This window comes from Thunnus albacares, chromosome 7, assembly GCF_914725855.1.
Source record: "Thunnus albacares chromosome 7, fThuAlb1.1, whole genome shotgun sequence".
Classification (NCBI taxonomy): domain Eukaryota; kingdom Metazoa; phylum Chordata; class Actinopteri; order Scombriformes; family Scombridae; genus Thunnus; species Thunnus albacares.
The window spans coordinates 19,504,230-19,519,813 of record NC_058112.1 but is presented as its reverse complement, the minus strand read 5'-3'; the positions used below and the strand labels follow the sequence as shown (position 1 = coordinate 19,519,813).

Here is a 15,584-nt window from a genome sequence, read left to right as displayed (position 1 = left end):
CTAAGTACCAACATGCCCACAAGGGGGAATCAGGGTTTTTTAGGGTTTCTGACCCTTTTTTGAGAGCACTTGCTCCCGGCTACTTCTCTCTGACAAAGCTGCAGGGCCTGTTTTTAATAACTGAGTGCAATACTGTACACCTTTAATGCATCCTTTTGCCTTCTGTGTTTGAAGAATTGTGTTGCCGTACCCATATGGCACACTGTTAGCCCCTTGATGCCTTGTGTTGGTTAGCCTTAAGGTGTAATGCCATGGTAACTGGAAATGGGGGAGATGCGAGAGCCCTCTGTGGGGAAAAGCTCCTGCCTTCTCTCCTCGGTCAAACCCCTCGACGAGCATCTCTTTACCTGTGAGGCCACAGGGACTGATGGATGCCACCAACTTGTCTAGACTAAACTGTGGCAGACCCTCGGGACACATAAATTAGACTCCAACTCACAGATGATGAGGGACCGGTATGATGCAAACGCAACAAGAAATGAACTCATTCAGAGTGAATCAAGCATGAGTGGAAGAATTCATACTTGAGGTATATACACTTTAATGTTGGATAATCTGTCTGATCATCTTAGCAAAGTACCAGATGTGCTGCTACATCACACAGCCTGAAGCTTGTTATTCAACCACACTTTTACGGTGTAAAGTAAACATGTTGTATATGTGTATGTAAAAGCTTTAGTCCAGTCTCAGTGAGAGGTATGAGACATGATCAAAGATAAGAGGTTAAAAAAAACAGTCTGACTGAGCTAATGGCTGACCCGATTTTAACTTTGGTCAACTAAAGTCAACCATTAACAGACGGTGATTCTGTACTAGAGCCTTTCTTTGTAGCACTATTCTGTCTATACAGGTTTCTACATACACACAGATATCAGTCTAGACAGACCCGGTCTTCACATACGTAACATTACCCCTTATCTTAATTCAGTACCTGGTCCCTCACTTTTCTGCTGCTTTCTGCATGCACCTGTGACAGTCTGGATACTGCACTGTACCTACGTGAGACTTTAGCAGTCATATAGTGTATCTAACTGTGGTGTTTTTAATGGGGAAAGCTTGGTTTTGCATGTTTTTTATAGATGTCATTATTAAGGTGTAAACCCAATCCTTGACTTTTTCTATGCCTTAATCTTCATCAAGAGCTGTGACTCTGTAGTATGAAAGTTGTGTGGTTCACTTTAAAGTAGGATTGCAGTAAGATAACAGCAGTCTAGTTTACACATAAGATATTACACATAATATCTTGTATAAACTTTCATGAAGTGTTATAACTATGATGTCAGATAAGGTCTCGTGTTTTTTATGACCCTCCTGACATTTCCTGAAGCATCCCAGAAAAATCCCAAGAAAAATCAATAGTGCACACTTGTGTTATCTGTCGATGAGTGAAAAAAAAGCATGACTCTAAGTTCATTTTAGGTGACATCAGCAGCAGGCTGGCAGCTGGACATTAGGATGTAGCCAATAAAAGGGAAAATCACCAACGGGAAAACATCACATGTGTAGAAAACAAGCCGTGGATAGACAGAGGGTGTGACTCCGCCTATTGATCAAAGAACATCCTCCTCCCTTTTGTCTTTTCTTCAGTTTGGTAACTTCTCTAAAAGCAGCGTGGACGGACGAATCGTCGCACTTTTTGTTTCGTGGGACTTTGGCGCATCGGACAGGCAGACCGAGTCCACCAACGAGCTGAGAAGAAACTTTTTCCTCTTTACTGAGGGAAGTTGTGTTTCATGGAGTCTTTGTGGAAATCATTTATTCTCATCACAGCGGCGAGGTAAGAAAACACATTTTCTGCTCAATCTCTAAAACCTACAGATAGACGACAGATGAGTGTTTATGGTAGAGATTGCAGAGAAGGGAAGGAAAGAACAACTCAGCAAACAACGTGAGTGTGACTTCTGAGAAAGCATGAAAGATTGTGAAACTATGTCATGCAATACATTTGAAGTTTTTCATTCCGCAGTGTGGTTTTAGTTTTGCCGTGGTTTACGGCGCTTTCGCCGCCTGTATGGAAATTGCTCACATTGTGATCGAAGCTCTTGCGCGTTTATTATTTTCATATTATTTGCGTCCTATTTATTTGAGCAGCGCTTGTTCCTGTAGGCAGGACAACAAGCTCATGTGTTTTCATTTTGCCTCTGATAAGCAAATGTGCCTCACAGGCTACAACTTCACTGCTTATCAAAAAATAGCTGCCAAGAAACTTTTTTTCTCAGAGGTTAAGCTCCGTTTTTATATCTGTCGTGAGACATTTTTATTGGTTACTTTAAGTCCAACTGGCGGAAATAAACATTTTTTTCATGTCACGTGAACTCGCTGACATTTCTACAAGTTTTCTTGACCTGACAGACTTATCAGATAATCTAAATGATTTCTAACTTTTAGACAGACTGGGATGAGGTGAATTTTTACCTGTTCACTCTTGCTCCATGTGGTTTGTGGCTCAGTCTGTCAATTTGGACGGTTTGCTTTCGGAAGTCACTCCATCACCCTTACACAGACCCGGGACACACACACACACACACACACACACACACACACACACACACACACACACACACACACACACACACACACACACACATACACACACTTTTACTTAAGTCACTTTTGGGGTATTTACATAGACTTAAACCTAACCATAACCACAACTTGCCTTTACCCAACCACTGACCCCAAAATCAGCATTTTACCAATTGGGGACACGGCTTTTGTCCCCAGTTGCACAAGCCATCCCCAATCAACTGGTCTTAAGTCTGGTGTGTTAACCAGTTAACCGGTCTTGAGTCCGACATGTGTGAAATGTGTCCCCGAAAAAAAAATAAAAAATAATATAGGCTAAGTCTGTCTCACTCACCACCCACTCACCCACTCACTTACTCACTCACTCACTCTCTCTCTCTCACACTCACTCACACACACACACACACACACACACACACACACACACACACACACACACCAGACTGTGGCTTTGAGTCCGTTGAAAGCGGCTCTGCGCAGTTTCCTCCATGCGCATAAACCACATTTCTCCTCGCTTTATGCAGATAAACCATCGCTCTGTACGTTTCTGAAAGGTGTCAACAGGATGAACTGATAAAATCTGTTAGGACTGCGGCTGTGAACTATCATGTGCCTGGATCTGGTCTTTATGAGGTCAAAAAAAAATTTTTTTTCACTCCGCCCTCACCACAGCCTGCAAATAGCCTGCAAATAGCCTATGTCACAGATATGATCATTATTTCATCCATGTAGGTGTATGTAGGTCTATATATCTGTTTCAACATATACTGGCAAGTTATGCACAGAATCTGAATGCCTGTCAAACACAGCAAGGATGTTTTGCACTATGATCTGTTAGTGTTGGGGAGTTGGGGGCGAGCTGTTCCCTAGCAGAAAAAAAGATTAAAAAAAAAAAAAAGTTTCCTACACTTCACCAGTTCATGCAGATGCCTGTGTGGCAGGTCACCTTTCTTTCCCCTCCTGCACAAAGCTGACAGTGACAGACAGATTGAGCTCTGCATATGTTGTATTATGCTGCCTTCAGGTACCTGTTGGAAAAGCCAGAATTAAGAGTTAAGCATGCATGAAATCCTAACTCGTAAGAAACACACTATATCTCCAATCTAGCCAATTATGTTAATGTAAATTTGTTGCATTGTGCAGATTCATAGAAGTTTCAAGACATTTTACAGGAAACATGGCCATATTATAAGAAGTAGAGCAGTGGGTGAAGTATTTGCTAATTGGTTGTGACCACAGTCGATGGTTGTGATAGGCCAGTCTCTAAAATACATTTTAAAGAATTAAATTTTGACAAAGTCCCAGTTTTGAAAATATTTCAGTTACAGCAAATCACAAATCAGTTTATTGATCATGAGTCCTTGGGGATGTGACACATCCTCCATTATCTGAAACAGCTCTTGGAAACTTCAGAGGCAAGCCAATATGGTGAACAGATATACTTCTATATTTTAGTTTCAGTTCTAATATTATGCAACATTTTACAGTTGGAAAAAGATCAAAATGTAACTTTTCCAAACTAATGATTATCATTGTTGATTAATCTGCTGATTATTTTCTTGATTTATTGTTTGGTCCATAAAATGTAAGAAAACACTGAAAAATGCCCATCACAATTTTCTTACTTCCAAGATGATGGTGTCAGACTGATTGTTTTGTCTTCAAAACTAAATATATTAAGTTCATTATCACATAAGACCAAAAAAAGCAGAAAATTCTCACAACTGAGAGGCTGGAACCAGAGAATATATATCATTTTTACTTAAAATGACAATGGATTATCAAAATAGTTCCTCATTTTTCCTTTCAATCGACTAAACAATTAATAGACTATTAATTTCAGCATTACATAGAATTATCATGTAATTATTTTAGACTTATATTATTTGTAATATTGTACAGCATATCATTGAATTCTGAATTGATTCTGTCAGTTTTACTATGTTCCAACATTTTATTGAGAAAATGATAAACCAATTAATAGAGAAAATAATCTGCAGATTAATCAATAACAGAAGTAACCTTGCTGCCACACTACGTTGAAGAGTTGCTTGAAAAAGGAACTATAGTCTGACTGAGAGGTTGCGGTAATAAAATGCAGAATAGAAACAGTTTGCTGCAGTGTTGGCTCTCAGGACGTATAGACAAGTTGAGAACTGCTCAATGTATCAAGTGATAAGTTCTTGTTTGAGACAAGTGAGACTCAACTTCTTCAATGTGAAGGTGATGACACATTCTGACATATCCGCTGTAAACTGACAGCTGAGAAATGAGCTACAGTGATACCATAACACATCAGGTAGATATAAATCAAATGCAGTATAAAATTTATTCAGTCACATTGTAATTTTCATATTAGCTGGACCATGAGAACTGGTTTGATTATTGCAACATTATGTCAACTATATCACATTGGCTGTCTGTGGGTATTGTTCTCATTCTCAGACTTTCTCGTCCACTAATATTCATTGTATATTCAAGAAATTATGAATCTTCCTCACACATTACTCGGATTGTAACTTCCTTGCCACTTGTTGCATTTTACTTCTGCCGATGTGCATTGGCTAGTAAGGGTTTATGTGACATACATGTGATAAGCCACAAGATTCTTCAAGGCTGAGAAAATGCCTTGAGCTAGTTATCTAATGATGACTGCTTTATGTGTGCAAAGTATTTATTTTTCCGCTGTGGTTCCTTCTGTCCTATCTGATGTCTTAGGGGGGAGTTTGTTCAAGCTAATTAGGAATATGGAACGTTTGAACCAATCTTACATAAATGTTAAAAATGAATGTCTAATATTTGTTTTTATCTACTTAGGTTTGGAGCCAAATTACTGTCCCATCATTACAAAGTTACTACATGATGAGCAGTCAATCGTTGCAGACCGTCATTGACCCAGTGTTTCGAAGCAAGATGCCATTATTCGATGGGACCATAGCATCCGCTGGACTGTCAAAGCCACAAAACATGCCTGGTTTCCTTGGTAAGCACGCACTGCAGTACAGCGGGGCCTACTTTACGTATGACCCCAGAGTAAAGGACGGAGCAGGATTCACTCCTCCTTGGAGCAACTCAAAGACCTCACTGCTGGATGGCAGAAGTCCTGTGAGTCACCTCTCTGGCATGGATGGACAAAACCACATAATTTACAGGCAAGACAGCAACTCCTCAGAGGAGGGCCATTCTCATTCTTCCTCAATGCGTCATACCCCAGTAAAACAGGGCTTTACACCATACACTAAAAGTTCTGGGATCAGCAGTCCTACAGCTGCATCAGTGGCTGTCAGAAAACAAAAAACTGGAGGTGAGAATTCATCCCCTGCATCTGAAAATTCAGTTTACTTGGCGATTCCGAAGCCAGTTTATGGACATAACCCCTGCTGTAATGAACTGGGTTGTGTGATAGGACAACAATACAGTATGGAACATGGATCTCAGAGGATCCCAAACACTGTCTATGAGCATGATTGGATGCAAACTGATGCTCACTACAGTGAAAGATCGCCCATCCAGAGGAAGGCACAAGACACACGGAGAGGTTTACAGTTTGAGCCCGGCGCAGAACCAATCAAGAGGATGACTGTGGACACATACAGCCCAAGTAGAGCAAGGACTCTGCCTGCAATGATTGAGCCAAACTACAGCAGTTACCCCTGCACGCCAACTCGCACTCTGTTTGGTTCTTTAAGTGAGCAGAGCCAGCACTTACAGACATCCCCCAGAGGCTACCCTAGCCTATACCCCTCCCATCCTACATATGAGCATATGACCTCAGAGGTTTATCAGGAACGTTCTCACATGTCCAAATATGGTCAGCTAACACAGCACCCAATGTTTTACTACCCCCAGGCAAATGTGGAGGTAGAAAACAGGACACAGTGTAAAGATATTGGTGGTAAGCAGAGAGAAGATGTCCCTGTTATTCTTAAACACACACTCTCAGCACCCCAGGACCATTACTTAGTGCCTCAGTCGCTTCATGGTGAGATTCCTTTGCCTAGCACTGAAACAATGCCAAATCATTCCTTTATACGGGGCTTTGACTATCCATATTATGCAGTCCCCAGATTTCATTTAAATGCAAGCCAAATCAGAGCCCCCCTAAAAAGGCAGCATGCACTGCCTAGCTGGCACTCTAATCGCATAAATGTTTCCCCATCCGGCCAACACATGGATCTCCCCATGGCCTCTGTAGCCAACCTGCATAAGAACAAGCCCAGCACCAGCTTGCATGTTGACCAGTCGCACACCTCCTCACCTTTCCTCCTTGTCGACCAATCCAGTCCAACCAGACGTGTAGGCCAACCTGGAGTTTCACCCTCCAGCATACAAATTAACAGATTTTTTCCCCCACTCACCAGCCTGCACATAGATCGACCCATCCTTCCGCCAGCTGGCTTAAACATGGACAGACTCCTGGACTATTCATCTTGTGAAGCCCAAGTTACGTGCCCGAAACAACCAAAAGACCTTCCTGTTTCCCCAGTGGCATGGCTGCCCCGGTCACCTAATCACAGTTCAGATCACATCCACACAGCTGTAACTAATAGTGCAAATGTCCGAAAAATTATTTATTCCCCTGCTGTTGCAACAGGAAATAAACACAATGGCCCTACATCCAGTTCAGCTGCCTCTGTTCTTAAAGGGACCCTGAAGAGAAGTGTTTCTCACTCATCTCCACCCATGAAAATAAAAGAAGAGGATAGGGATTTATGTGAAGTGGACTTAATTAAGAAACGACAAAAGATGGAAATGGAGAATGGACAAGTAGGGAATAAAACTGACTCTCCTCCTATGCCAGTCATCGACAATGTCTTCAGCCTGGCACCTTACCAAGCATACCTGCAGGCCTCTGGAGTGTTGTTTCCAGGCAGAATACCTCCGAGAACTGTCCAGTCTTCTGAGCACTGTGTAGTCAAACCCAAGCCATGCATCAAAGAAAAGAGGCCAGATCGAGATCAGCAGCAGCCTATTGTCCGTCCAGTTTATAAAAACGTCTGTCCAGATACTCCAACAGAGAAGCCTGTTGTAGAAATCCTTGAACCCAAAAATATTAAAGTGGAAAAAGTAGATCCACCAGAAACAGACAACTCTGTAGAGAGTTATGTTGGTCAGAAGGACTGCAGCAAAATAACAATAAAAAAAGAGCCTGAAGACGCTGGTTTTCCTGACAGTGGGCATGACATGTTGGTTATTAGGAAATGTGAACCTGACGAACTTGAAAGTAAACCCTCATTAGCAGATGAAAACAAGACTTCAAATGAGTCCAAACCTGCCAAGGTGACTGCACAGATTACCTCACCTTCTCAGGGTGATACAAGCATATCACGTGATCAGGTGGTCAACCCTCACCCCAAACCTATTACTACACCTCAACCACCTGACACCAAACTTAATTTCAAAAACATTCCTCCCCAGTGTCTTAAACTTTCCACCTATAAAATCATTCTCCCTGATACAAAGCATCCTTGCCCTGTTCCACCCCAACAGAAGCCACCTGTACAGCCGATGACTGAATTCATACCAAAAGTAGAGCTCCAAATGCCAGTCCGCAAGCACTTTTTAGAGCTGCACCAGTCTCTCTGCAAGCTAGTATCCAAATCTGTGTCAGCCTCTTCAGAGCAGGAGCTCAGAACCTGGTTGTCTCAGCTGGAACTGACTGAACCTGCATCTCCATCGACCAAAGTCCAGAAAGTGTCCTGTTTGTTGGGGAAAAAGGCCAGAGAGGTGTGGCTCAATGAGGAGATGAAGTCAGCACTCCAAAAGGTCCTTGACAGGTTGCGAGAGTACACTGCCCAGGAACGCTGCCCTTTTCCACATGTCATGCGGACAGGGGCAGTGTTCCTCCCTATGTTGGTGGTGAAAGAACTGCTTTTTCCGATGGTCCAGGGCAGCTTCGTCGACCAGGTCCTGCACGAGCACAAAGTGGAACTGCGGCCCACCACGCTCTCTGAAGAGAAGATCCTCATCCAGCTTCATAAACGAGCCTGCTCCTCCAGGCTCAGGAGACTGATGTCCCTCAAACACCTGCCTGACATCTACGCTGATGTGCTCAACCTTTTGTACTACGCCTGTGTCTGCAAACACCTAGGTGAGTGCTTGTTCACTTCAGACTGTATATGTGTCATGCAGTGAAAAATGGTGTAGTAAAAAAGGAAACGGGTATTGTAGAGATGTGGTGTTGGTTACAAACACCTTATTTTAGCCTGTATTTTGTTCTGGCTGTTTTCTAAAAGAATGTTGATTTGGGATGATATTATGGTATTTTGTACAGTGGCTCTGAGAGCTCCACATACAGCAACTTCAACACATCTCAGTATTTGGTTGTGTTTTCTGTATTTGCAGAACCTTTCTGGATGGTGCACATTTGTTGTCAAACTGGTGAAGATGTTTTCTTCATGTGCTTGTGTTTTGTCTATTAGCATGTATTTGCTGATGTTGCAGTGTGTTGAGCTCTCAGGGCCACTGTAATTTTGTTTCTTTTGGTATTGTCAAGTCTGACTTGACACATTAGAGGTGTTGCAGTAAGCAACAAGTACCTTAATTATCCCTTGTGGGGCAACGCTGAACACAACAACTTCTTTGCCCAAAAGTGACATGCATAAATGTTCACAAAGGAAACAAGAAATGAGTGGATTATAGATTTATTTCAGGGGGGTTTGGCAAGATTGTGCATACACATGTACACATAAACTTCAGCACTAAGATTGCAATTCACTTTGTCAGTATAGTTCAATTTATTGGCCAGGCAGCTATAAAAGTGTAACTTTTTCACCTCAGTCATCATTGGCTTGTAAAAAAAAAAAAAAAAAAAAAAGTAAGTATAAGGTGTCATTTGTTCTTCCTGTTATTTATAATAGATCACAAGACTCACTGAAATGTTACATACGAAACTGTTTCAGATAAGGTTCAGCAGAATTTTGATACCATTTAATGAAAATGTATTTCTTCACCAAAACTTTGAAAGATTATACTTCTAGTGTGATGATTTGACCATGTGATAAGTGCAACATGACTGCCAAAGCAACACTTCCTGCCTTTCCTTGCAGATTTCTGGAAATCCCCTTTGGGTAGACTGTGTGATTTACTGATTCTTCTGGATTTATTATAATAAATCATATTTTGGTCAACTGTATCATGGTTTTCCCTCAAGCAGTCGTTAAGTAATCATATTTTCTGCATTTTTGGCCCTTTTTGTAAAGAACTAATCACAATAACAAAAACGATACATATTCAAAATAAATCCATTTATTTTTTACAGACTCAACCTCACCTGATGTCCAAAAGAGAGTCCAGGTATATTTATTATTTTATGTTGTCCCTCAATCTCACTACTCTCTGCTTTTTCTGATTAGAGAGCAGGAAAACTCTCATCTAACTTTCAGTGACTTATTACAAGAAGTTGCATGATTACATTATAAATGATATAGGTGGGTGGAGGGGTGCTGAGCTGTACTGTTTGTGGACAAATGAACTTCTTTGTGATTTTGTTAGATGGTGAACCCAAGTCTAAAGCGTGTAAGGCAGGCTGTTGGATCACATTACCAGAGGAAGGAAGTGACAGCCTGCAGCACACGGGGGGATTAAACTGTGCCATATTTTAAGCCCTTTGGGTTGGAGAGAATTTTATGTTTTCATAAGATGATGATCATCTTTTAACTGACCAGTTCCCTCAAAGACCCATATCTGTGCTCCTAAGTCATAGAGGGGGGACTTAACAATTCATTATGTGAGAAAACAGTTTAATTTTCACATGTGTTTAAAGGACAAGACTGGAGATGCTCTATATTTTTATTATCGTCAACAAACACCAATGAAAAGATGAAACTGGTCAAGACTATATACTTTCATAAAGAAAGAAGGCCTTAATTTCCCTTAACATCTGTGCACTGTAGTTTTTAGCAAACTTTACTCATGTTACAGGAATAAATAGTGCATTTGTTGGTGGCTAATTTCAGTTGGATATTTTGTGCAGCAGCAATTTGGGGTACGTGCGACTTACTTAAAATAAAGTGAACATTGCAGTGAACAAATATGTCACTAAGTGCAACGGTGGTTCATTTGTGTTGTTAGTTTTTGAACAACAATGGAGCTCTGTGGCACTGAGTAATATGATATATCAGGCTTTGGTTACACTGTTAATACCGTTAGTAGGATCAATTAGTTGTTGGTTTTGGTCTTTTCATGGGATTTGTTAATAAGACAAATATTAAATATCACCAGACTTTAAATAGTTTTGTTTACTTTGTGTCTGTCGACAGTTATTTTATTTGGCACATGCATTTTATAACTGAATTGGGCTTAATTGAATTTCCGTTCACTGCTGACATTATTAACCGTTCACATGGTTCGGGGCACTTGACTTTGGTATCTGAACATTTCCCTTGTCTCACTCTTGTTTTATCCCTGACTGATAGCATCCCTCATAGCAGCTGACTTTTTCCCAGCCTTCATGTTTACTCCCACAACCTTTTTTATTCTATCACTGCTGAAAGGGTGTTTCATGGTGGAGGATCATGCTGTCCAATCACCATGTCTGCTGGTTATTTATAGAATAGTTTCTCATTGCTCTTGTGCGCTGAATATGTGCTATGGACGCATTGATTTGTCAACCTGTCTGTAGATGTTGGACTTTGTTTGCTAGCTTGCTTTAAGGAATCATCTGTTGGGAAACAAAGAACACAGAAATTCTTACAATATCTCTCTGACTTGCTTCCCACTTGAATATGTTTCCCTGATCACAAAATAAATTCGATTAACTTAAATTTAACTCTTTAATTCTATATATCTGACATATTTTTATATTTATTTTGACCTCTCTTAATTGCTCTGTTGCAGGATTAGACATGGGCGACTCTGTTAAAAGAGAACAAGATGAAGGTTGTGAAGAGACTAACAGCTGCAGGAGTTCTGTCTGTTCAGATGTCACCACCTCATCCTCAGAATCACACCCACAGAGACATCCGCAGGACCACGAAACAAAATCACATTTGAACAGGAATAAAACAAAAAGCAGGGTTAAGAGCAGTTCACGGCGTATGTTTCTGGACAGCAGTTTGTCAGATAAGGAAGAGACAGATGACACAGAAAGTGGAGGCAGACTGAATGCATTTAGCAAGAAAAATGGGAGTGGCCATCAGTGTGAAGAGGCTGAGAATAGAGGAAATGACTGTTTGGTTGCAGAGCAGGACTCTTGTGAGAATTCATGGACATGTCCTTTAACCTTTGACGACCTCTCGCCATCTCCCAGTGACACACAAATAGAGGAACCCTCCAGTTTGCCTCCTGCCTGTCATTCTTCAGGACCAGCCGAATTTCAGCTTGCATCCAAGAGTTGTTCGGGTGTGATTCTCAAATTGAGGAGGATGTTTAGTAAAAGTCTGAACAGAAAAAAGGCTTGCTACCAAGCAGTTTCGGACTCATTTACTGATCCTTCCCTCTCGCAAACGCAGGATGGGAAGGGAAAGAGGAACAGCAAGGGGGACTTCCACACGAGGACGCCCAAAGTAATCCACAGGTGGCAGAGAACAGGAAGCTTCTCTCATGCCTTAAGACCCCTCAGGAGCTCTTCTAAAAGAAAACACAGATCTCTATTAAAGATCAAATACTGTCCCTATTTGTCTGCCTGCCACAGCGCTGAACACAGGAGGCGATGGGTTCTGCGTTCGGCTGTCCGGAGGGCTCGGGGAGCCATGAGATTCTACTATCCAGACCTAGTGGGAAAGAGGATTCGTCATCTATATGAGGAAGATGACAAGTCAGAAGTGTGGTACAGAGGAGAGGTGCTGCGAATTCACGAGGCCCACACCAACCCGCTAAAGACTATATTTGAGGTCAGGTATGACAGTGAGCCAGAGTGGAAGTACTACCTGGAGCTGCTGATAGACTATAAAAAAGGCTGGCTCAAAATTGAAGACTAGCTTCCCCAAACAAATGGTGCTGTCAGTTTTGTTTTTGGTCACCTTACTGAGTGCAATGACACCTTCTACTGTTGTTTTTTTTTTTAACTGTTGCCAACAACAAGTTGATAAGCCATAAATATCTGTCTGACTTCCTAAAGAATGAGCTATGACTGGGTGCATTTTGTAGGGTAAAGCAGCTTTCTGTAGATGTTTTAAGCTCTTTTCTTGGACACATTGATCAGTGGCTTTACCGGTTAATGCACAAGTTAGACTGTGGTTATCTGAAAGAAATGTCATGATCTTGTGCTTACTTTAAAAAAACAAATGTCCCTTAGTTTCTTTTACACTTAAATTGTAAGCAACTATGAAGTTAGGTATTTATATTAATTCTTAAGTCCTAAATGTCCACTTTTGTTTTAAAATAAATTCTGAGTGAAGTTAGTGACTGATAGATATTTTTTTCTATTTTTTATTTTGCCAGTAAGAAAAAGAAATCAGCAAATGACATGGGGACATTTTTTTTTAAAGAGTTTTACTGTCAGACAGTATCAGCCACATGTATATAGGTTTACAATAAAGGTGCAAATCTTGTATGTCAAGGAGTAATTTTCACCTCATCATTGTGGTTGGTGTTATTTTATTGTGTGTTACTGACGCTGGACAGGCATTCATGGAGTTCTGTACCAAGCTGCTCAAGAGGTTTTTTTTAAAGACACACCGGCTCAGATGTCCCCATGTCAGTGTTTGTAATCACTGTGAACCTGAAGACTTTCACCTCAGATTTTATTTTATATTAATTTTGTATAATTTTCTTATACCTCTTAGATTGAATTGTTGAACTGTCTGAAATAAATGTTTGTAATGACATGTTGTTGAAATGTTTTATCGCTCAAAAATATATAATTTTTGTATTTTTAGAATATTTTACTTACTTTATGTACTTGTCCTTTTCTCTTTTCATGGAATTTTTTGAAAGTCAAAACTAAATTTCACATGTTGCAAAATCTTAGGGTAACCACAGCTTCTCAACTCCTTATGTAAGGATAAAATTTATTTTAAAAAACTACCCATAAATATGCAATCTGAATTGAAAACCTTGGTGAACATGGTGTAACTCGAAAAATTCTACAATTCTGAATTTCTGAGAGCTGCAAGCTGTCAGCTGTTACCAACTACTGTTACTGCTGCAAGTTTCTGCTCTAGCAGCAATTTTTAAAAAAAAATTTGTAGCGCCACCTAAAGTTGAAATTGTATCATATAATACAGACTTGTTCAGAATACCCATCTGTACAACTTTGCTGAATTTGTTACCATGGAATATTATATTTAAGAGACATGGAACTTAATAGTAGTATGGTGGCGTCTCACTAATGGCCACAAGGTGGGGCTATCGGTGCCACGTTTTAATATGTTGTGCACATTCTGATGGAGAACTTGTGTATCAAGTTTCCTTTCATTAAAGACAACAGAATTGTAGAACTATCGTGTTATAATATTACATTAGCACCCCCCGTGGGTTGAATTGTATCAAATATTACACACTTGTGCAGTGTGGCTGTATGTACGACATTCCCATATTTGGTGTCAGTCCAGTTTAGTATTGAAGAGTTATGGCCTGTTAAGTGCATCAGACCATGCCTTCAAAAGTTTGATGACCAATTAAGTAACGGTAAGTGATACCAAAAAACGAACACATAAGCTTTGATCAAGGTCTTCCAAATATGGTATGTACCAAGTTCGGTTAAGATTAGATGAAATACAGATGGGTGACAAATTAAAGGAAAAAGCGGTACAGGCCTGAATGCTTGACCCCTACAGTGAGGGGATCTGGTGGCTCTGTTATGCTTTGGGGGTTTGGGTTCACTTGTCTCCTTAGAGAGAAGGGTCACTGCAAATAAGCACAAAGTTGTTCTGAGTGATCACCTTTATCCTATGATGAAACATTTCTAGCCTGATGGGAGAAGTCTCTTCCAGGATGACAATACCTCCATACATAGGACACAAGGGATCACTGAATGGTTTGATGAGTATGAAAATGATGTGAATCATATGCCATGGCCTTCACAGTCACCAGATCTCAACCCAGTTGAACACCTATGGGAGATTTTGGATTGATGTGTTAGACAGCGCTCTCCACCACCATCATCAAAACACCAAATGAGGGAATATCTTTTTGAAGAATGGCGTTCCTCAGCCTTGGCATTGATTCTACAAGTCTCTGGAACTCTTCTGGAGGGATGAACACCTTTCTTCAAGAAGATATTCCCTCATTTGGTGTTTTGATGATGGTGGTGGAGAGCGGAGTTTAACAGGTCAGTAACAGTGCCGTCTACTTGGCATCATCCAAGGAACATGCTGTGCAAATATTGTTTTGATAGGCCTCACGGTTCATGAGTTTTTAGCCAAAACCTAAAACACATAATAAAGACCACATGGGGGCGCTGTTTGTCCCATGTTTTTATATGGTAAGCATGTCCATATTGGACAACTGACCATGAAGTTTTAATACTTTAGCACTTTTACTTGTTGAGATATGAACCTTCAAACATTCCTCCCATTGACTTTCCATTATAAATTTTAATACTTGAAAAAATTATATAAAATCACTGAAACATGTTACAATAAAGAAGATAGCATACATCTCCTTAAGATGTACGTTTTGACGTTGAAACAAAGTTAATATGACAAATTGTACAGAAGTAGTTAGGCACCAAAAAACAGCCAAATGATATATAATAATTATGTATTAAGAGCAAAGATAACAGTGTGTGAGGTGCTTTGCAGTTCTCACAGTTATTGAGTCCATTGTAGAATCAAAGCTACCACCCTAACCAATTACCCCACAATTAGTGAAACCAAGTGAGTTTCCCCACCACATCAATGCAGATGTCACACTGTATATGTACATGTAACACATGACGAGACTCTTAAAAATAAGCAGGGAGATAATGGCACCTAAAGCCTGAAACTGCAATTTAAAAATAAAGTGTCTCTGTCCCCATCCTGTGGCAAAACCTTTTGTTGCAATTTCCCTCTTAACCATGAAGAGTGCTGTCCAGTTCTTCTTGTACAGGTGACTCTACATAGTGGTAGTCTAATTGGGAGACACTGTTTACAAACATCAAACATTGATTTTGGTACCATGTTTTGTCTTTT

The 15,584-nt window shown here is 40.5% G+C and overlaps 1 protein-coding gene across 2 annotated transcripts; it reads left to right on the top strand.

The window, feature by feature from the left end:
• Positions 1–1,477: 1,477 nt before the first annotated feature.
• On the top strand, positions 1,478–13,293 carry c7h15orf39 (chromosome 7 C15orf39 homolog). Of its 2 annotated transcripts, XM_044357135.1 has the most exons (4): positions 1,478–1,777; positions 5,344–8,617; positions 9,788–9,822; positions 11,365–11,451. In XM_044357135.1, exons 2-4 carry the CDS (start codon positions 5,386–5,388, stop codon positions 11,368–11,370), a joined length of 3,273 nt encoding a protein of 1,090 aa, XP_044213070.1. In that variant the 5' UTR covers positions 1,478–1,777; positions 5,344–5,385; the 3' UTR covers positions 11,371–11,451. The 2 variants fall into 2 exon arrangements, with proteins under 2 accessions (XP_044213070.1, XP_044213069.1); XM_044357134.1 differs by lacking the exon at positions 9,788–9,822 and having other exon boundaries at positions 1,480–1,777; positions 11,365–13,293.
• The last annotated feature ends 2,291 nt before the right edge of the window (positions 13,294–15,584 follow it).